The following is a 24,039-nucleotide window of genomic DNA, read 5'->3' on the forward strand; positions in this document are numbered from 1 at the left end:
ATCTTGCATGGACACTAGGGCAATGGCTCAGCCAGTAAAGGTACTTGCCACCAAGCCTGAAAATCTGAGTTCCATCCCAAGAACCTACAGGATAGCAAAGTAGAAGGTAGAAAAGACCAATTGTTGCTAATTTAGTAATCACTAAATCACTCAAAGCACTTCTCATACTGCCTGCTTGCCAAGCATGACTTCACTTGTTATCTGAAAGAATGACCTGGAGAAATAGCTGAAACAATGGGTCATTGCCCTTAACCTGCTGACTGCTACATACATTTCTGTAAAACTCTTGCTTGCTTGCCCACCCCATCTTGTGGTTTTAGAATATAAAATGAAAACTGGACCCAGGATTGAAGCCTTTCAAGAGCTGTTCTGGCTTTGGTCCTCTGGTGACATCACTCTTCCACTGATGTTGGAATGTTTATTCCAAAAAAGATTACCACAACAGTAGGAGGAGAGAACTGACTACACCCACTGCCCTCTAATCTTCATATGCACACCAGAGCACACACGTACCTATATGCACACACACACACACACACAGTAGTGCCCAAAACAAGACTATATGCAGGCACCGAGTGTGAAGAAACGGCGCCTGGTAGTGGTAGCACACCCTTTTAATTTCAGCACTTGGGAGGCAGAGGCAGGTGAATCTCTGTGAGTTCAAGGCCAGCCTGGTCTACCGAGCTAGGTCCAGGATAGGCTCCGAAGCAATACAGAGAAACCTTGCCTCGAAAAACAAAACAAACAAACAAAAAATGGAATAAGATGCTCCATGCAAATGGAATCCTGTCCCCCAAATCAAGAGTAGTTATATGAGATGAAATACATACTAAATCAAAAGCTACAAAAGAAGAGAGAAAAGGTAATTGGCCAGTTACTCAGTAGGCTGGGAAGCAAGGTCGTTTAGGCCAATAAATTTGAGCACATCCTGAACAACACGGTGTGACCCTGGCTTGAGTGAGGAAAGGGAACATAGGAGTTAACTCAGAAGGAAGAATTAACAATTATAAATATGCACTATTATTAGAATACCTACATATACAAAGCATAGCATTCATATACCTAGAGCAGATGGACAATAGTTACAAGGGACTTGGAGGGGATTGAGGCAGGGTTCTGAATTGTAGCTCTAGCTGGCTCAGAACTCACTGGACCAAGCACCCATCTCCAATTGGATATTCTATATATCAGCAATTTTATTTATAAAAAGCAAGTGTAACAGCTCATACAAAATAATGTGTTGACCCTGGAACCAGGAAGCTAAATTCCACTTTTCTGCTTTTACCAGTGCTAAAGTAAATTTACTAAGATTGTGCTCTCAAGCCAGGAGAGATAGAACACACCTTTAGCCTTAGAAGCAGAGCTACTAGATATCTGTGAAGTAGATGCCACTCTGGTCTACATTTAGAATACCAGGACAAAATAATAATAAGCAAACAAGCAAATAGGTAAATAAATAAATGATGTGCTCTCTTTTCTGAGATCTTGACACTTTGTTTTTTTGTTGTTGTTTTATTTTCTTGGGGGTGGGGTGGGGGACGATTTCAAGACAGGGTTTCTCTGAGTAACAGTCCTGGATGCCCTGGAACTCACTCTGTAGACCAGGCTGGTTTTAAACTCACAGAGATCCTCTTGCCTCTGCCTCACAAGTGCTGGGATTAAAGGCTTGCACCACCACTGCTTGGCTTGACACTTTGTTTTTAAACAATTAATCCTAGTCATGTTTCTGGGTAGGCCTTCAAGAAGTCAATAAAGCAATCTATAACTAGTAGAAGATTAAAAAAAAAAAAAGCAAACCCAAGGTGGAAAGAAAGATGACTCAGTAATTAGGAGCTTGTATTGTTCTTCCAGAGGATGGGAATTTGATTCTCAGCACCCACATCAGGTATTTCTGCACTGGCATGCATATGCCCCCCCACACACACACAGTAAAATGTTTTTAAAGCAAAGCTAGAGGTATTTACAGCATGTGTTTGGAAGTTGATACAAAGTATGAGAGCATGTGTATAATTTGTACTTACGAGTACTTTTTTCATTATTCAATTTGCAGTGCTGGGGATCAAAGCCAGGACTTTGAGCATGCCAGGCAAGGGTTCAAGCTCCACTCCAAGCATTAATGTCTGCATAAATAGGTTTATGGGTTCTGTTGTTGCTGTATTTGGGGTTTTTGTTTGTTTTTGTTGTTTTGTTTTAACAATTGTCTTAAGCATTAAAAGGGAGTAGGAAGTTTAAAGGATTACACACAGCTCATAATAACACAATATGTATACAAAACTTAAATTCAAAATAGAACAATTGAACATATCAGTTCTACATTTTATATTCATTTAATTCTTTGTATGATGTTCTACAGCAACCTTGATATAAGTATATAATACATTTCTGGAAATTTGATCTGTCATCTACAAATATTTCTATCATGTAGAACATACCATGTCAAGATTACACTACTAGAAAATATATTACAATAATATTTATCAAGATTATTATTGTCCTATCTCAAAATTTTCAATAATAATAAAACCCTCTAACTAGGAGGTAATTGAGTGATGGTTGCAGTGGCAAACTTTGATCACTAGGGAGTGCTATTAGCAGTGCCTGCCCGAATCACAGCAGTTATGGTGAGTTGTTCAACTTTGGAGAGGAAAGCTAATCCCAAACTACCTTAGAAGTCACAGAGCATTTCTTGACTGTCAGATGCACACATCATCAGGAAGCGCAGCACAATATCACTGTTCCCAATTTGAGACTGTGAGTATAAAGCCTGGCAGAGCACAAGCCTGTGACCCCAGCACTTGGGATATGGAGGCAAGAGTAAGATGGGGATGCTTGAGGTTAACCTGTAGTAGTGCTGGCACTTTGTCTCAAAAACAAAACAACAAAAAACAAAACTCCAAAGCAAACCAATGAACCAACCAGGCCCATAGGAATACAATGATGTATTATTGGATGACGTTCCTGTAACACAAAACAAAGTTCAAAAACAAAACCCTGAGCATACCATTTCCAGTACCCAAATAAACAACAAACTGAGAAAATGTAGAATTAATTATTCTAAAACACTTACCTATTGCTGGGGCTACAGCTCAGGGATACAATACTTGCCTATTGTGCATATATAATGTATGTGTATATTAACTTAGTAATATTAATCCAAGTCTCAAAAAAGTTAAGGAAAAATGGCAAGTGGATTAAGAAAGAAATGTAATTAGAAAAGAGCCATTCCTGTCGGGTGTTGGTGGAGCACACCTTTAATCCCAGCACTCGGGAGGCAGAGGCAAGTGAATCTCTGTGAGTTCGAGGCCAGGCTGGTCTACAGAGCTTGTTCCAGAATAGGCTCCAAAGCAATACAGAGAAACCCTGTCTCAAAAAACAAAAAACAAACAAAAGAGCCATTCCCTCCTTTTCTTCTGCAATGCTATCGATCAAACCCAGGCACATAGGCATACAGGCATGTTAGCCAAATGCCCATCACTGACCATACCCTAGAATTACTTTATAAATCAAACTATTTAGTTTAACTTTAGTTGATTTGAGTTGTTATCAAGCCCAAATTGATATTCAACAAACTTGTACTCCCCAAATTATGGTTACCTTGTCTAGCTGTCCAACATTTTTTCTCTGACTTATTCTTTTTATTTGGAGTTTTAAATTTTTGAGATAAAGCTTATCACCACTAAATGATGAAGTTTCAAAAATTAACAGAAATTAAATCAGAACACAAATATTTAGGGTGATTCATAGAACTGATGTGAATGCATTTTTTGTTTAAAAAAATAAATGTAGCAGACATGCTCAGAGGATCCCAAGTATCTGGCTCACTGTATTGTTTAGTGACCCTTGTCATAGAGTCTAAATGAGCTATAAACCCCCAAAGTGACAGTTACTACAATTTCATCTATAGGATTTGCATATTTGCTAAGTACAATGCAAAACTCTGAACTAAGTTTTGTATTTGTTTTTCCGGTACTTAGCAAAGTAGTCCACCCTATGAAAATTTGTTTGTAGAGATCCTGTGGATTGAGTAATGTTCAAATAGAAACTAGTCTGATGAAAAATTTAAAGGCAAAGAATGGTAGTTTGCGGAAGCATTTGTGCACCCCACTGTTGAGTTTCATGTTTCAAAGCACTGTGTATCCAGTTTGCAAAACAGCTTGACAGCTGTAATGAGATACAATTAATGCACAATTATTAGTGTGCAGTTCTGAGGTCTGAGAGGTTTTGTTTTTGCTCTTTTATTGACCCCAGAGATTGGATTCAAAACATTGTATGTAATAAACTTCTGCTCTACTACAGAGTCTTAGCCCCTGGGGATTTAGTTTTTGCTTTTTGGGTGCTTCATTTAGTTATTTCTCTTATTGTGTTGACAAAATACTTGACAAAAGCAGTTTAAGGAAGGGTTTATTTTGGTTCATGGTTCAAAGGTCCAGTCCATTATGGAGGGACAAGCTGTGGAGCTTGAGATGTCTGGTCACCTTGCAACTGTACTCAGGGAAGCAGAGAGACATGAATGCTGGTGTTTTCTTGCTTTTCTGCACACGAAGTCAGCATTTGCAGGCAGACTCAGGGTGGGGGCAACTTTAACATTCCCTTGGGTCCAAGGCTACAGTCCGTTTTAAAGAGAAGGGGGTTAAGAATAGCAAGCATCAGCTCTCCTCTATTGTCATACTGATTAATACCGTAGTGCTAGGGCTGGGGTTCTGGAGTAGTGTGTTTGCTTTGCTAGGACACAACAAAGAAACAAAACATTCTGTGATGCTGTCCTGGTAACCACATGCTGTAAAAGAGCCACCTAGCTCATTTCCTGTTGAGATCAGGGGAACATTACAAAATGGTACCTAAATGTGGTAGAGTAGCATGCACATTGAAGAACAGGAAAAGGAAAGGTTATTCAGTGTTGTTTATTTCATGCTAAAACAAAGGGAAAAAAAAACTATTGTAAGGTACATTATGTCTTGTATGAAGACTTCCCAGCATAAAACCGAATTTTAGTATCCTAGTTTGTAAGATTCTTCATAAATCTAAGTTTTATTCCTTTAATATCCCAGGGTACACACAGACTTGAGTCATTCATCTTTATTTTCCCAATCTCTATTGGTTATCTATCACCACACAGTCAGTCAGTGTTAAAGGTAATAATAAACATTTATTTTTGATGCTGGGATTGAACCTTAAACATTTATTGTACCACTTTTTTTTTTTTTTTTTTTTGTGGGGCTGATTTAGGGAGTGGCTTACCTAGCTGATTCTGGCTTTGCTTATTTTACAAAGTTGGTTGTCGAGATGCTAGCTGGAAGCTGTAATTCCAGCATGCCCAAGGCTGAGGCAGGGAAATCAGAAGTTGATGTTATCCTGGGCTACATAGGGGTTATATTCTATCTTAAGACCAAAACAATGAAGATCCCACAATGAAACCCATTCTTAAGTTTACCTGATTTTTCTTTAAAAAAAAAAACAAAAAATTCTACCTGGTGTGGTAGCACGTTTATAATGTTTATAATAATGGGGAAAAAAAGCTTTTTTTTTTTTTTTTTTTTTTGGGGCTTTCATCAGTTAAAAAATTTGGCAACTTCTTTATGTTGAATAGAACAAGATGACTTCATCAGTTGCCTTTGAATGTACATTTTGTTCTGCTTTTTGTCCAAGAATCTGAACATGACCGGCAGTAAAGATGTCTCCTGTTCGTAAAAAAAACTTAAAGAGGCTGGCATTTCCTCAACAGTATGAACATTTCTGTCACTTAGGAAAATAATTAACAGTGAAGCATTAAAATTCATCGTATCCTTTCTGTCCATGGCAAACATGTGACAGTCATTTTCACTGTTAAGGAGAAAGAGCATTGGACATGTGATATTTAAACGGACCTGAGGTTTGGTTTTGACACTAGTTTTATGTTCCTGGTAAAGTGAATTCTTAATTTTTAATGTCTGTATCACAGCCAGTAAAGATAGGAGGGGGACTTACTCTTAGTTTTTTTTGTTTTGCTTTTCGCCAAAGAGCTTGGCACTCATTCAACACGAAATACAAATGTCTCCATCTCCACGCTTCGCACTCAGTCTTTGTATGTCACTGAGCCACTCCTGCAAACTCCAGCTTAGAGTCCCAGACTGGTCCACACCAAGGTTGTTCATTGTGCTTATCCTTTTTCGTAGGTTGTGAAGGGGCACTCCCTTCTCCAGGCTGACATCTTTGTAACTCTTTTCTTTCCTCTTCACACCTTCGGGGTTCCTGGCCCTAGTCAGGAGCTTAGGTTAAGGTTCTGAGGACAGCGCCCATTCCTCAGATCCTGGCGGCTTTGGGTCTGAGCAGGCGAGTAGACCCGGCTGCCCCAGTGACAAAGTATTTCCAATTTTCTCCAAAAGGCCTCAACTCTGTGGCAACAAGCACGCTGAGCTAGGAGAACACCTACTAAAGTCTGCTCTCAGAAGCACTGCGCCCTGCATCTCAGGACAGGCCGGCCAGCCGTTGCGGTGGAGGCTGGAACTACAAGTCCCAGAATCCTCGCGCGCACGCGCACTGTCATTGTGATGCTCCTTTCCCGGTAACTCGCCCTCTCAGGCAAACCTGAAGATAGCGGCAATTCTCCGGTGGGGGGCGGAGACGCTCTCGGCCCAATTCTCCGCCCCCTCCCTGATAGGCAATGGGACTAGCCAACCGACGCCACGGGCTGGGAAAGTGCTCTCCAATCAGCACCCGCGGCGGAGAGGTGGGCGGTGCGCGTTGGCAGGGCAGGTGGGCTAGGCTGTGCGGCTTGCGGGGGGGAGAGTAACGTCGGGCCGGGTCAGCGGGCGCTGCAGTAGTCGCCGCAGCGGCTATGGGAGCGGTGGGGACGAGGCGGCGGCGGCGGCGGCAGGAGGAGGTGCAGGGGCTGGCACGAGAGCAGCGGCCTGGGGAGGCCCGCAGCAACACCCGCAGCCGTCGCCGCCGCCTTTAGACGCGGACGGCACCCGAGGGGACCGCCGGCCGTCTAAGCCGCGCTCGGGTCCCGCCGCAGTGGGCGGCGGGGGATGGGCAGGCGGCGGCGGGCCAGCCTGCTGAGCGGTGACTCCTACCTGTGCGGACCTTGAGCTGGACCCCAGTCCTCCGCCGGAGATCCTGCGTCCGCCGCGGCCCAGGTAGGACACACCCCCGAGCCCCAGGGCGTCTCCAAGTAGCCGCTCTGCGCCCGCCGCACCCCTTGCCCAGCCCTACCGAGGCATGGAGGGGAGGCTGCCCGAGACCCCTGGGTCTCTGCCCACGCCCTGGGCCGGTGCCAGACCCAAACTGGTCTTCATCCCAGAGACCGTTCTGGTTCTGCTCCATTTCCCCGGAGGCTTTGGGTGCCTTCCCTGAACTTGGAGGGTCATGAAGCTGCTTCATCTGTTCTGTGGGTGACCCATATATCACTTGTACTCATGACTCTTCTGATTACCAGGACCGAACAGAGAGGATTCTCTAAAATTGTGAGCGTTTCATTTTACCTTGCTTTTCTCGCTGTAATGGAAGAGGGACGGAACTACGGAATCTCTTCTCTGTGGTAACAAGGAAGGCCAGGACTTTGTAGTACTGAAGTAATGACCAGAGAGATTTGCTTTGACAAAGACGATGCTGTTGATACGCTGGGATGCCGAAAAGGGGACAAAAGAGCCCGCGTATGCATACTGACGAGTCAGAGAAGTAAATCATGGGGATGCTAGGATACTTGATCTTTCAATGAAGTTCATTTTGTTTCTGTTGTGGCGCTGCCTTAGAGGTAAAAATGACATTGAGTTGTACTTTGCTTTGTATTAAAGTTGATAGGCTTTTCTCCTCCAGCTTTGGAAGCTGTCCTTTGAACATTAAAGAAGACAATTTTATTTTAACCTATATATGATGGGGAGTTGTTATTTAGTGGAATTGAATTTGTGTGACAGAGTGTATTATGAATGGACATATGTTTGTACTTAGACTCTCAATTACAAGGAGTATTCAGACTGTGTATCATTACAGTGTTTGGTTTTGAGTCATTGACAGTTGCATTGACATTAAACATGGACTTGCCAGAATAGACTGCAAAGATGTATCTGTTTTCTTTTGGCTAAGTGGACTAGAATAACATTCATTTGAGGGTTTTAAAAAATGAGGATTTTAAAAGTATTGAGTGGGTTTAATACTTTTTGTCTTGCCACTTGAAAGAAGCTGTAATGATGCCAGATAGGACAATATGACATCTTGGGGAAATCTATCCTGATATGGATTGTGGTCTATTAAAAATTAAAACATAATGAAAGAAATCTTTAATGCAAAGGCTTACATTTTCTTTATGAAGACAACAAAAGGGATGCTTGAAGCATGATTACAAAGGAAAGTTTAATAGTTTAACTTTATAATGGAATATTAGAAATTTGATTTTTCACTTTAAGTTTTGGACACATAAAAGACATTGAAGCTTATACATAACTTCATTAATTTTAGTTATAATTTCAAACTGAAACAATTTGACCTGGCTTAGAGAATATATATACATATACATATCATTGAGTGAATTCAGAATTATATATAACTTTAGATTTTTATTGTTAAGTAGTGGCTATTTTCATACCTCAGGAAAGCTGAGCAAATTGAACTCAGTTACTTAGGACTTATATCTTTAAATGCCGTGTTAGAAGTGAAGTTTATATAATTTAGACAATTTTAGGGAGCATTTTATACATAAAGCTGCAAAAAAATGTGACAGACATGGGTTATTTAAAAATTTTTAAGATACATTTATTTTTTTGTGTGTAGAGTCTTTTGCCTAAATGTGTGCTCAGTGGTAAGATATTGGTTTGTCTTAAGTATTTAAGAGTTACACTGATGAGTTAGTTCTGATCATGGAATTTAAGTTTCATTTTGGTGCTGAGCAGGAAGTTCTTTGTGAGCTACAGAACTTTATCAAGTAATACCTATTGATGATACTGCTTTGTTATTTAGAGGCAGACTATGTAGTTCAGTCTGCTCTTGAAGTCCTAGTAATCCTTCCTCGGCCTCCCAAGTGCTTGGGAGGAGTTAACTACAATTTTTATGCTGGGCTGAGGTTCAAATTCAGGGCTTCATGCATTCTAGGCAAGTACTCTACCAACTGACCTATATCCCCAACTCTTTATTTTGTTTTGAAAGAGGATTTTCCTAGATTGCTCAGGCTGGCCTGGGTTTTATGATCTGACTGTGTTTGTCAACGGAATAACTAGGATTGCAAGTATGCACAACCACACCCAGCTAGCGCATTAATCTTTTAAATATTGTTTTAAAAAATTTTGTGTGTATGTTTGTTTTGCCTGCATGTGTGTAATTGCACGGTGTAAATGCCTGGTGCCCATGGCAGTCAGAAGGTGCTAGATACTCCGGAACTTGAGTTACTGATGATTGTAAACTGCCATGTGGGCGATGGGAACTGAATCTGGGTCCTTTGGAAGAGCAGACAGCGCCATCTCTAGCCCTCATTTACCTTGTTATACTTCCTTTGTTTTAAGTTCACTTTCTCTCATTTCATGATACTTACCATAAAAATTAAGGTAGTCTTGTTTCCCTTATTTAAGTCATATAATCATTGCAATACTACATTTTTGTTAATATTTGTCTGTAGCTTTCTGCATGTGTTTTATGTTATGGAGTATATTTGTTCAGTATCTTTTTTCTTGGTTCACTAAGTACTTCAGCTTATACAGTATCTAAAAATGGTCTTATCAACATTTTTCAATGACTAGTAAGGCAGAGATGAAGGAAGAAAGGTAAGAAAAAGAAAAGCCAAAGAGAAAAGTATGATTATATACTGTTAATGGTGTTGATTTAAAAGATTATCTGGATGCAAAATTACTTGGTAAACTGGGTTAGGACTTCCTTTGTTTGAACTTTCATGGCATTTAATAAATTCAGCATATTCAGGGCTGGAGTGATGGAGAGATGGCTCAGTGTTTAACAGCACTTGCTATTCTTGCAGAGGACCTATGTTCAGTTCTCAGCACCTACATGGTGGCTCACCACCTTTCATAGCTTCAGCTCCAGGGGATTCAGTGCCTTTTGACCTCCAAGGGCACCAGACTCACACATGATGCACAGATATATATGCTTTTAATTTATTTAATTTACATTAAATAAATTATTCAAAGCAGTCTCTTTGAATAGTAAGTTATTGTAACAGTTGCATACATCCATTCTTTAAATACTTGCTAAGCATTTCCCATGTTTTACTACCATGGGTTAAAGATTTAGTGGTAGTGCTGGGCAGTGCTTTTGTATACCTTTATGGTTTTGTACACATTTATGATTTTGTACACCTTTACTCCCAGCACTCGGGAGGCAGAGGCAGTCAGAGTTTGAGGCTAGCCTGGTCTACAGAGCTGGCTCTAGGAAGGCTAAGGCTACACAAAGAAAAAATCAGCAGTAGGCAAAAGATATCTCTTCACTTTTAAAAAATAATTTATTTAACCTTTATTTTATATATATTTGGGTGACGGTATCAGATCCCCTAAACTGGAGTTACAGAGAGTTGTAAACTGCCTTGTGGGGGTTGGGAATTGAACCTGGGTCCTCTGGAAGAGCAATCAGTGCTCTTAATTGGTGAGCCATTTCTCCAGCTCATATCTCTTTACTTTTGAGTTTACCATATAGTAGAAGCAGAAACCTGTAGTTTCAAGTATTATGAAGAGAAATTGTAGATATGAGCAGGTAGGTTCAAGAAAAGTTTCTATTTTATTAACCCTAACTTATTTTGTGTTCTCTATTGGCATCAGAGGTCAGTGGGAATATTTTCACTCTAATTAACTAAAAATAAATATACTTAAATGAAAATCCGTGTGTGTTATTCAGACATTGTGTATCTGTGATAAAAGTAGAAAAACAAACAAGGAAACACTTCACTTTACAGTTTGGGGGTTTTCACCCGATGTGGCAGGGAGGGATGGTGGAACAGGTCAGCTCATTTCATTGCATTGAGGAAGCACAGAACATACCCATGCTAGTGGCTCCTGGCCTCACAGATAAATCCAGAGGTGTAATTTACTAATCTCCTTAGCACTTCTCAGTTCAGTTAAGTTGACAGTCAAGATTAACCCATAGAAGTCCATGTCTTATTAATTTGACACCCAAACATCTCTCTTTGAATCATAATGTTTGGTCTGGGAAGATGGCTCAGTGGGTAAAAGTGCTTGTCACACAAGCCTGAGAAGCTGAATTCAAACTCCTAGAACCCACATGAAGCCAGATGTGGAAGCTCTTATCTTATGTGCTGAGATGGTAGGTGGAGATGAGAATCCTGGGAAGCTCACATCTGGCATATCTAGGGGGAGCAGCAAAAGACAGACCCTGTTTCAAACCTTTACATGCATGCTGTGGCATGCCCCCCACCCCCGCCCTCCCACCCTGACTCATAAAGAAATGAAATCAAACACCTTAAAATTCCATCCCTGGCCTTTAAAAGGCTATGTCCATCTGAAAGTACAATTATATACTTCACCTCCAGAATTCCCCGTCTTTACAGTTCTAACATTGTTCATAAGTCCAAGTTTAAAATATTTGAGATGGAGGCAAACTCAGCTGTGAGTCCTTGTAAAATCAGAAGGAAAATTATATACTTAGAAAGTATAATGGTACAGAGTAAACAATTTCATTCCCAAAGGAAGAAATAGAAAAGTAGCAAGGTGGTGTTAGGACCAAAGCAAGACAGAAGCTCAACAGAGGAAACAAATCCCATATTTCCGTGCCTGGAATAGTAATGTGATGAATTCTCCAGATCAGCACTACCTCTAAGACCTTGTCATTTGCAGTTCACATAGCCTTTTTCTTTGGTTTCTTTTATTTGGTAGCAGCCTGTGTTTTTCTGTTTTGCATATTCAAAGTTCCTGACATGTCCAACTTCCCGAGAGGTCTCTATTTCATCTGTGACTTTGTTCTCATGGTGTTACACGTTGCTCTTTAGGGGCTGTCTGCAGGGATACTGACCTCGCTTTAAGTGGAAGCCTCTATTCTACTGCCCTTTTATTCTGCATGCTTGCAAATATATGTATAATATGGACAGTGCCAGGGTCTGCTGCCAGTTCCAGCGATAGTAATGTCTGCATAGACAATGGTCTCTTAAGTGTCATGTATGGCTAGATGCAAGGAAGAAGCTGTTGTCAAACCAACCCTGCACTAGCAAGGCACTCAGGAGCCAAAGCAAGTTCTTTCAAATGAATTAAAACTTTTATACAAACTTAGTCTGCAATGGGTAAGATATGCTCTGAAGTCCCCCCTCCCCGGTCTGACTACTTATTTATATTGGTTATTCTTAAACATTCTTTAATTTTGCTAGACTCACAAGTAGAAACCTCCAGCGAGGACAGTGTACATCTCCTGGCAATCTGTTTCTGGAATATTTCTCTGGCTTCTTTTATTCTCTTGCCCAAAAGTTTAGCATATTCTGAAGCCTCCTCTTCATTTTTCTTGGTATTGTTTTTTAGAACAGTATGTTGGCATTTGTCTTGCAGGGCATATGGAATAACAAGAAGATGCTGAATCTTAGGGACTTTGGTCCTGGGCTTCTATCTTCTTTGTTTAATGACTTTCTGACACTATATTGGCAGACATCATCTTTAGAGAGATTGAAACGTTTTCATAGTTTGCTAGCTCTTTTAGACTCCAACCCATGAGGCATAGTAATCTGTCAGCAGAGTAATATTCTTCCTCCTCCTCCTTCTTTTTTCTTCTTCTTCTGATAACCAAGTTGGGAACACTCAGATTGGCCTCCACAACAAATCTCCAAAAGACTGGAGTTTCTTTCACTGCTCCTTGATCTATAGCAGAAATGCCTATTACTCAACAGCAGGCACATTCTGCCAAGAGTCAAGATACCTTTGCCATTTCATTTCCAGCACTAGTTCAGACCACATAAGCCACTCTTGATGCAGAGCCTCAGCAGTATAGTCCTGTTTCTGTCTGAAACTTCATGACCAGAAGTACAGTGGTTCTCAACCTTCCTAATGCTGCAACCCTTTAATATAGTTCCTCATGTTGTAGTGACCCCCCTCCCCCACAAACATAAAATTTTGGGGTAATTTGAATGTAATTGGCCCTCATAGTCTCAGGGAGTGGCACTATTAGAAGTTAGTTATTGTTAGAGTGGGTATGGCCTTGTAGGGGGAAGTGGTCACTATGGGGGAAGGCTTTGGGATTTCCTATGTTTAGGACAATGCCCAATGTGTCAGTTGACTTCCTGTTGTCTGCAAGAAGTAGTACTCTCAGCTACCAACACCATGTCTGCCTGCATGCTGCCATACTCCCTGTCATGATGATAATGGACTAAACTTCTGAAACTGTAAGCAAGTCATCCCAATTAAATGTTTTCTTTATAAGAGTTTCCATGGCCATGGTGTCTCTTCACAGCAATAAAAACCTTAATTAAGACAGAAGTTGGTACTAGGGACTGGGATATTGCTGTGATAGCATGACCATGATTTTGTTTGGAGGAATATGGACTTTAGGACTGGGTATTAGAAAAACATATGAATGTTTTAAATGCTGCTTAATGGGCCATGCAAATAGGAGCATGGAAGACTGTGGTGCTGAGTGTGGTTTGATGCACTGTTGGGTGCTTGCTCAAGAGGTTTCAGAGGAGACTTTAGTACGTTGCCTAGAGATCATTCTTGTGATATTTTGTTGAAGACAGTGGCTGCCTTTTGCCCTTGTCTGAAGAGTCTGCCTGAGGGTAAATTGAAGAATTTTGAGAGGAAATCTCAAAACAGCCTAGTATAGACTGTTGTGTGGTTACTAGTGGTAATTCTAATGAAGATTTAAAATGAAAAGGAGCAAGCTGAGCAAGGTAAATTACAAAACCAAAACTTTGAGGAGAAAAAGAGCACTAGGAAGTAGGCTAGTGTTAAATTCTGTGTTCAAGGAGATTAAGAAATGGAATAAAGCTTCAGGGTAAGATCCCACCCAGCTAATTTCCATTCAGTGAAAAGGAACTAAAGAAAAGCTTAGAGCCATGTGTGGTGGGGCACACCTGTAATCCCAGCACTGGGAAGGCAGAAGCTGGTACATTTCTGAGTTTAGAGCCAGCCTGGTCTATAGAGCAAGTTTCAGGACAGCCAGGCTTAGGCAGTGAAAAACACAAAGCTGGTGAAGATGTAATTGAACAATAGGGCTATGTTCCAGCCCTAGCAAGCAGCAGAACTTGGCAGCTTAGGCCATATAGCTCTGGCTTTAAAGTTAAGGATAGAAGACATGGGTTATAGAATTTGCCACCTTGCCTAAAGAAAGCCTCTGAGGCCAGGCATGTGCCAGGGGTGTCATTAAATGGAGGTATACTAGAGAGGCCATTGTGTGAAGCTGTGAAGTTGAAGCCTGGATTGCCTTAGAGATAGACCAGAGTTGTGGGATACCTGCTGAGGAGAGCTGCTAACAAGGAGTGAAACCAGTCCCAGAGAAAGAAATGTGTTATAGTCAATCAAGCTGAAAGAAGTTGGAGATTTGAAGACATGAAGATGCACTGTTTGGAGTTTGTCCAGCTGGTTTTCAGTCTTGCTTTGGTCCAGTATTTCCTCATTATGCTCCCTTCCCTATGTTTTGGAATGGTAATATGATATGTTGGAAGTATGTGATTTTTTTTTTTTTTTAATTTTATAGGGGGTTACAGTTAAAAGTTGTATGAATCTCAGAAGAGACTTTGAACTTTGGACTTTTAAACGTTGTTGAGACTGTGGTAGATTAAGAGAACTTTTGAAGTTTGGAGTCTATGCATTTTGCATTATGATATGGCTACAAGTTTATGGGGGCCAGCAAGTAGATTGTGATAGTCTGAATGTAATTAGCCCCCATAGGGAGTGGCACTATTAGGAGGCGTGGCTTTGTTAGAGTGGGTATGGCCTTGTTGGAGGAAGTAGTTACTATGGGGGTGGGTTTTGAGGTTTCCTATGCTCAGGACACCGCCCATTGTGCCAGTTGACTGTTGTCTGCAAGATGTAGGACTCTCAGCTACCAACACCATGTCTGCCTGCATATCATCATGCTCCTCTCATGATGATAATAGATTGAATTTCTGAAATTGAAAGCAATCCAGTAAGCAGCACCCCTCCATATCCTCTGCATTAGCTTCTGCCTCCAGGATCCTGCCCTGTGTGAGTTCCTGTTCTGACTTCCTTCAGTGATTAACAGCAATGCTGAAATGTAAGCCAAATAAACCCTTTCCTCCTCAACTTGCTTTTTGGTCATTGTGTTTTGTTTCATCTCAGCAATAGAAGCCCTAACTAAGATTCTTTGCTACTTCATACTGTAATTTTGCTACTGCTATGAATCATAATGTAATGTAAATGTCTGATGTCTGCAGGGTGATGGGGGCACAAGCCTTTAATCCCAGCAATCAGGAGGCTGAGGCAAGTGATTCTCTGAGTTCAAGGCCAGCCTGGTCTTGAACAGAGCAAGTTCAGGACAGCCAGGGCTACACAGAGAAAATCTGTCTTGAAAAACAAAAAACAGAAAAACAAAACAACAAAATCTGATATGTGACCCTATCCCCCAAAGGGGTTATGACCCACAGGTCACTGCCATACTCTGTTTTGTCTTCATTCCTATTAGCATTCTGATATGAGCTATCAAACCCACCAGTCAAGTTCTACTTAAAAACATTCTTCATAGGCTTGAAGCTCAGGTGAGACTTCATACTCAGGTATTTCTAAATCCTGCTAAGTTAACATTAAAACCAACTATAGAAAATCATCTCTGAGATTTGTTGATTCATAATATTGTTTTCTTTTTTTCTATTTCATTAATTTTGGCTCTAGTTTTGATTATTTCTTGCCAACTACTGGATTTGGGTTTGGTTTGGGTTTTTGTAAGTTCTTGAGTTTTGTTTCATCAAGTTGTTTATTGTACTCTTACTTTTTAATTTAATATTTTTTCTTATTTTACATATCTATCCCAGTTCTACTCTCTTATTTTTTAATGTAAGAAATTAAAGCTATAAATTTCCTTCTTAGAACTGTTTTAGTCTGTCTCTTAGACTTTGTTTTGTGGTTTCATTTTCAGTTAATTCCAGGAATTTGATTGGCTTCTTAATTTCTTCTTTGACTCATTCATCATTCGGTAATGCATTGCTTAATTTCCATGAGTTTGTGTGATTAGTTTACTGTTTTGTTTACTGCTGGTTTACTGTTGATTTTATCTTTATTACATTATGGTCATGACACAGTCATTTCCATTTTCTGAGTTAAGATTTGTTTTGTGTCCCACTCTTGGTCTATTTTAGAGATACTTTCATGGGTTGCTGAATAGAAAAAAAATATATATATATATATATATATATTTTTTTTTTTTTAATATTTAATATTCTTTGGGTTTAGGGTGGGCTATTTCATACTTGTTAGGTACATTTGATGTGTAATATTATGCAATTCTGATTCTTCTCTATTATATTTTGTTTGTTTTTTCATTTGACCTGTCTTGGAGAAAGTAAGGCATTGCAGTTACCTATTACTGTTGGTTTGGAGTCAGTTTGTACCTTTAAGTCCAGTGGTTTGCTTTCAGGGGAAATGAGTGAGGCAGATTTTGATGCATGTATGTTTGGAGTGCAATATCTTCTTGGTTAATTATTTCCTTGACTAGAATGAACTGTCCTTTATTTCTTCTGATTAGTTTTAGTTTGAAGTCTATTTTATTGGATCTTAGTATGATGACACCTGCTCGCTTTCTGGTCGCATTTGCGTAGAATATATTTTCTATCCTTTCTCTTTAAGGTGGTACCTATCTTTCAAGGTAGGATGAGTTTCTTGTAGACAACACAAAGATTAATTTTGTTCTTTAATTCCTTCACCTAACCTATGTCTTCATTGGGCAAGGGGAGTTGAGGCCTCTAATTAATTATGAAATCTGTGTGCTGATTGCTGTCAATTTGTTGTTGTCTTTCTCTCTCTCTCTTTCTTTTTCTATTGTGGTCTTAGTCCTATTTGTGTTTCAGTGACTAGAGCTTCATTTGTTTCCTTTCTACAGCTCGAGTATGCTTCTCTCTTCAGTCTGAAGTACTGCTTTTAGTATTCTCTGTAGGGTTGCTTTGGTAGACATGAATTCTTGTAGCCTGTTGATACCATGAAAAGTTTTTACTTCTCCTCCAACAATAGCAAATAGTTTTGTTGTGAACTGTAATTTAGGTTAGCATTCATTGTTTTATAGAACTTCAAGTACATTTTTCCAGAATTTCCTGGCTTTTAAAGTTTCCATTGAGAAACCAACTGTTATTCTGACAGGTTTCTCTTTATATATGACTTGAAGTTTGTGGGGTTTTTTTTTCTGCATAGTTAGTGTTTTAGCTATAGTGTTTTAGCTATAATATGCTGTCGGGAGTTTTTTTTTTTGGTTCTGTCTGTTGTTCTGTGTGCTCCTTGTGTCTGTATGGGAATTGTGTCTGTATGGGGATGTCTTTCCTTAATTTGGAGACATTTTCTCCTGTGATCCTGTTGATGATCTTGTCTGTGCCATTTACCCAAGGTTCTTCTCATTCTGTGCCTGTAAGATTTGGTTTTTTCATGGTGTCCCAAAGTTCCTTATGTTACTTTGTTCCTTTCATGTGAGGATTTTTTTTTTTAATTCTATGCATGAGTGTGGTACTTTATTTTCAAGTCTATGATTTTCTTTTTAATTTTGTGTTTTTGGGTTCATCTAGGTGATTCTTGTTAGAGAACATTTTGTAGATTAGTGGGTTTGGGGGGAGACATACTGTCTTGGCCCTCCCCCCCTTTATTTTCTTATTTAGAGACATGGTTTCTCTATGTAGCTTTGAAGTCTGTCCTGCAACTCACTCCATAAACTAGGCTGGCTTGAACTCATAGTGATCTGGCTGCCTCTACCTCCTGAGTTCTGGGATTAAAGGCATGCGCCATCACTGCCTGGTTTATTTTTCCAGTGTGATCCTGGCATGTGGACTCCCCTTGTTTGTGTGTCTGATGTGAGATTGAGATTCTGTCTACCTCAGGCTGCACTAGTACAGGAATTGTAGGCTTATGAGTATGGGGATGATGCCTTTCTGCTGTTTATTGTATCAAATATATACTTTTATCCCTAGACATTTATTTATTCATTGGCTTTACATTACATGTCTTTTCTTTTATGCCTGTGCTTTTCTCTATTTTGTAAAACATTGAATGCATCTATAATAACTTTTAAAATTGTTATCCACAAGTTTTATGTGTACTTGTTCCATCTGGTTGCTATTTCTTTTTGTTTACATCACTGGCAGCGTTTAAGTGGATACCAGACATGATTTTTTTTTTATGTTGTTATATTGTTTTCTTTTATTTTTCTTTTCAAAATTTTCTTTAAGTAGTTTTGAACATTATTTTGAGATATAGTTAGTTGTTTGTAAATAGTTTCATATCTCCAAGACCCTTATTCATTGCCCTGTACGAGAGTAGAGATTTGTGCTTCCCTCTTTCCAGTAGGTTTTGGCCTTAAAACTCACATTGTAACATGTTCAGCCAAAGCTTCATGGAGGATCCTTAGAGCTTCAGAGGTTGCTGTCTGTGCAGCTCTCCCAGCAAGCCTTAGCTTCCTTGACCTTTGCATAACTCTTAACTCTACAGTTACTGAGACAGACTGCTGTACTCCGTTCTGCTCTGCATCCCTATGCTCACTCTGGAATGCTTTCCTGGGCATGGTCTGGGCAGAGCTCACTCACTTACCTGCCTTTTCACATGCATCTCTTCGTTGTGCCGCCTGTTGTCTGATTGCTGAAACCCACCATTTATATGTTTTGTCTGCTTTTCCAGTTGGTTAGTAAGGTAAATCTGGTTCCTTTTACTTTGTTGTGGCCAGGATTTGAAGTGGTAAGGTGGGTGTATTTAAATCTCAAAGAGGAGTCATGGTTCCCACTCACATATCTCACTAGAAATAAATTATGTATCTATCCAAATATAGCTTTAAGTATGTTCTCTTATCTTTAAATACATCATAGACTTTTCCTAATGAATCATTTTAACATTGTATTCATTGACATTAAAATCATAGTTAAAAATAATTTTCTTATGCTGAAGAATAGAGTCTTATATATAAATTACATATGATACTTAAAAATCATGCTATATATTTAGTGAATTATCTTGCTCTCACTTTAGCCTGCCTAAATAATAGTAGTCTAACTGAATTCTTGCTCTGAAGGCATTCACAGATAGATACTCCCTAGCCTTTTCAAAATAGTGAAGTTCATGTAATTAGCCCATTTTCTTTTGATGGGAGAGGGGACTTTTTATTCTCTATAGCCCAGACTCATGGTAATCCTCTTGCCTTATGCCTTAGAGTCCTTTTTTTCTTTTGGTTTTTCAAGACAGGGATTCTCTGTGGTTTTGGAAGCTGTCCTGGAACTACCTCTGTAGACGAGGCTGGCCTCAAACTCACAGAGATCCGCCTGCCTCTGTCTTCCTAGTGCTGGGATTAAAGGTGTGTGCCACCAACACCTGGCTATGCCTTAGACTCTTGAGTGCTGGGTTACAGACAAATCACCATGTTCAGTTTTAGTTTTATTGTTTTAATTCATCTCTAAAGTGATACTTTTGTTAAAGTGGCATCTTCATGTATACTTAGTTGATCTGTTCCACATGTATACTCACGCTCCATCTCCCCATCCCCTGTGTCCATTTCTACCCTCCTATCTCCCCACCCCCACCCTGTATCCTTCCTTCTACCTTCCTACCATGTGTCCCAGTGCCTTTCCCACCTACTCCCTTAAAGCCTCCATTTTCAATGTTCACGGGCTCGCTTCTAGTTTCCTGGCCTGTACACACACTCAATCTTACATAAACATGCAGATAAACATTTTTCTTTTTTTTCTTTCTTTTTTTTAAGATTTATTCATTATGTATACAGTGTTCTTCCTGCATGTATGCCTACAGGCCAGAAGATGGTTGTGAGCTACCATGTGCTTGCTGGGAATTGAACTCTGGAAGGACCTCTGGAAGAGCAGCCAGTGTTGTGCTTAACTGCTGAGCCATCTCTTTAGCCCTGCAGATAAACATTTAAGTCCAGGATCCACATGTAAGAGATAACATAAGGTCTTTCTGACAGATTACCTCAGTATAATATTTTCCAGATCCATCTATTTTCCTACACATTTAATAATTTATTTTTCTTTATGAATGAATAAAATTTCATTGTGTGTATGTACCATGTTTTTATAATTCATTCATCTGTTGGTGTGTATCTAGGCTGCTTCCATTTTTTTTGCTATTGTAACTAGAGCAGCAATAAACATGAATATGCAATGCAAGTAGAGTATATGTCCTGGAGTGGTGGTATGGAAGTTCTGCTTTTAGATTTTTGTAAAACCTCTACTCTGATTTCCATAGAGATCCACCTGCCTCTGTCTCCCAAGTGCTAGGATTAAAGGTGCCACCACCACCTAGCATATACATAGTTGTAAGATAATTGCATACCAAAGTGTTTAAGAATATGTTGCATATCAGAAGCCTGTTCCTCATCTTATGCATCTTTTTTATTCTGAAGCTGTCCAATTTTTGTGATAATCATGCCTTTTCTTTTTAAAGTTACTACCTATATTTGTGACTTCTTTAACATAAGTTAGGTTTGTTTCTTCGTGAACTTTCTATTAAAAGGACTCATGATTTTTTTTTTTTTTGCTTTGTTTTCAAGCATTTATGAGACTTACTCATATTGTTCTAGATAGCAGTGTTTTGTTTTGTTTCTTCCAGACAGCGTTTTCTGTAGTTTTGGAGTTTGTCCTAGAACTCACTCTGTAGACCAGACTGGCCTCAGACTCACAGAGAGCCACCTGCCTCTGTTTCCTGAATGGTGGGATTAAAGGTGTGTGCCACCACCACCCAGCTAGTAGTGTTTTTTAAATTTATATTTTAGCTTAGTCTTTGTGGCAATAAAATAATTCCCCTTCCTAAGATATTCACATTCTGATCCATAAATCTTATAAATAAGTTACCGTAGGTAACAAAAGGGATTTTGCAGGTATGATTAAATTTAATAAACCTTTAGAGCCTTTGACAAGGGAGGATTGGCCTTGACTATCCCTTGAGTCCAGTATAATCACATCAATGGATACTCATAAATGGAAAGCATGTATATTTTGTCAGAGAAAAACAAGAGGTGGGGAAGTTTGCGAATATGAGATTGAGTTATAAAGGTACTGCTACATTACTGGCTTTGAAGATGGAATGAAGTCATGAGCCACAGAGTTCAGGCTCCGTCTAGATGATGGAAAGGGAAAGAGCTTCTGGAGGACATAGCCTTGCTTCCATGGTGAAACTGTAGATTTCTTACACCCTGACCTGTAAGATCACAAATTTGGGTGTGCCAGTAGAAAGCTAGTAAAAGACTGTTTACCACATGAGTATGTTAGAATTTATCTATTCTACCTGTGTTGGGCATTTAGGTTGTAGATAGCATGACTGTGAGCACTTCCATATCTATCCTGGTGACCAAGTGTTTTTCTGGGATACTTACCTAAGAAAGGAGTTTGGATGTCACAGAGAAACATGTCTTTAGTCATCTGGACCAAGAGCTGTATCTCAAGTGTGCCCTCAGCAGTGTACAAGAGCACACACTTTACTGATGAGTCTTTTTGGAGCTGGACATGGTGGTGTATACCTATAATCCCAACATTTAGGAGGCTGAGGAAGGAGGATTATTCATTGTGATTTCGAGGCCAGCCTCAGCTATAGTGAGGTAACTTCAGTAGAGATCATCTTTGGAGGGAGGAAAGAGAAGTACATTAAATATGTATGAAAATGTCAAAATGAAACTGGTTATTTTGTCTAATTAAAACATGCTAATAGAAGGAAACAGTCTCCAAAATTAAGTTTGATGCCAGCTGAAATGCTTCTGTCCTTTATTTTATGATGGGGTACTCAAAATTTCTTTTGGTTAAAAGCATAAAAGTAATTTTACTTCTTTCCACAGTAGATGGCATTTGTTTGTTTCCTTTCTCTCTCTGTTTTCCTTTTGTTGTTTGTTTTGTTTTGTTTTTAGACAGGGTCTCAATGTATATCATTGGTTGGCTTGGAACTCACTGAGATCCACCTGCCTCTGCCTCTTGAGTGCTGGGATTATAGGTGTGTGCTATCATGCCTGGCTTTATTTTCTTTTGATAAATTCTAATTTTCTACAAATTTTTACTGTAATTCAGGTTGTAAGCATAGAATGAAACAATAGTTTTCTTCTGTTAAAAACATTTTCATAGGAATTTGGTAAGTACTAGTTATATAGTAGTTTTCAGTTTTTGGTCCTCCATGCAAACCCAATTGGTTCTTTTTATTAGTAGTCAAACAATACAGACTGTTTTGTAGATACTATACTTGTGAGTGGGATTGTGAGTGTTCCTGTAAGTTAAGGAACTTGCAAAATGAGGTATTACATGTTACTGTAATATTTATTGAGAGAGGTAAACATGTTATATCATCATTTATTAATACTTGAGACAGGGTTTCTTTAGCTTTGGAGGCTGTCCTGCAACTTGCTCTGTAGGTGAGGCTGGCCTCAAATTCAGAGAGATTCACCTGTCTTTGCCTCCCAAGTGCTGGGATTAAAGGCATGAGCCACCACCATCCAGCCTTTGTTAGCTTTTTTAAAGGCAAATTTGTAGAATACACTCTAAAAGTACAATGGTCTAGACAGTAATGGGAAAATAACCCAGATGAAGAAAATAAGGCATGGAGAAGTAATGGATGCAACAGTCTAGGTAGTTTGGCTTTAGCCTCTGATGTGTGGCATTAGAAGACAGTAGATTCACTGCAATGTTGTGTTCATTCTTTAGATGAAACTTTATTAGTTCATTTTCTTGTTCTGTGACCACCTGATGAGAAGCAATTGAAGAAAGAGTTTTATTTTAGCTTACGATTTGAAGGGATACAGTCCACCAGGATGGGAAAAACCTGGAGGGGTGGCTTTGTGGCACTGGGTTATGGAACATCTGCTTTCCTACATCTTAGAATCCTGAGAGATAAGAAGCTGCACTAGGCCATAAACCTTAAGGACCATCCCCAAAGAGAGCCATTCCCTTTGGGTTCTACAACCTCTCAAAATGGCACCATCTGGGGACCAAGAGACACGAGTCTATGGGTAACATTTCATATTCAAACCATGACCCTCTTCATCACTTTATTTGGTTTAGTTTGTGTTTTTGTACTGCTGTGTGTTGTGGAGGGTTCTTGTCCTACTAGGACCCACAGCCATGCTCAGTCCCAAATAAATACACAGATACTATATTAATTATTAACCTGTTGGTTGATGGTTAGGGCTTCTTATTGGCTAGCTCTGTCTTAATTATTAGCTTATTTCTATTAAGCTACGTATTTCCAGTGGGGTGGTGGTGTCACACACCTTCAATCCCACTCGGGAGGTAGAGGCAGGTGGATCTCTGTGAGTTCGAGCCCAGCCTGGTCTACAAGAGCTAGTTCCAGGATAGCCTCCAAAACCACAGAGAAACCCTGTCTCGAAAAACAAACAAAACCAAAAATAACAGCAAAAAAACCCCCATGTATTTACCAAGAACACCTGGCAAATCCTTTCTTCCCAGTCCCTACATGGCAACTGTTTCTGGTCTTTCCGCCTACCTTTCCCAGAATTCTCTTCTCCTAGCCCTATCTATCTTCCTGCCTCTATTGGCAAACAGTGCTTTATTCATTAACCAATAAAAGAAATATATATACAGAAGGACATCTCGTATCAGCTGTGGGATCAGTCTGAGGGAAAATGAGCTGAACTGTATCCCTAACCTTGGTTTATTAACCTTTGTTTCTTCCTCCTCCTCCCTTCTTCCCTCTCCCTCTCCTCTCTCTCTCTCTCTCTCTCTCTCTCTCTCTCTCTCTCTCTCTCTCTCTTCCTCCTCCTTCTCTTCCTTTTTGGTATGTCTATGTATGTGTGGTCTATGAGTTCATACTTGTGTCTTCCCTGTTTTATCTAAAAAAAGTTTCCTTGAAGCTATCACACCTCCGGCTCTTACAGGTTTTGCCCCTCATTCATGAAGTTCCCTGCCTCATGAGGGGAGCGGTATATAATACTAATAGGCCATTTAGTGCTGAAGACTCCTAAGTCTCACCCCCTGCATGTTGACTGGTT

General features: G+C 39.7%; 1 protein-coding gene across 5 annotated transcripts in view; it reads left to right on the plus strand.

The window, feature by feature from the left end:
- The first annotated feature begins 6,542 nt into the window (after positions 1-6,542).
- Ttbk2 (tau tubulin kinase 2) overlaps positions 6,543-24,039 on the plus strand; it is a 98,319-nt gene continuing 80,822 nt past the window's right edge. For 2 of the 5 annotated variants that reach the window (XM_051183612.1, XM_051183616.1), the window contains exon 1: positions 6,543-6,706. In XM_051183612.1, the coding sequence (XP_051039569.1) occupies positions 6,641-6,706 (66 nt within the window). In that variant the 5' untranslated portion in view covers positions 6,543-6,640. Of the gene's footprint in view, positions 6,707-6,732; positions 7,116-24,039 lie in introns of those variants that run through there. The other 3 variants (XM_051183613.1, XM_051183614.1, XM_051183615.1) reach the window with 2 other exon arrangements.

The sequence above is a fragment of the Phodopus roborovskii genome, unplaced genomic scaffold, assembly GCF_943737965.1.
Source record: "Phodopus roborovskii unplaced genomic scaffold, PHOROB, whole genome shotgun sequence".
Taxonomy (NCBI): domain Eukaryota; kingdom Metazoa; phylum Chordata; class Mammalia; order Rodentia; family Cricetidae; genus Phodopus; species Phodopus roborovskii.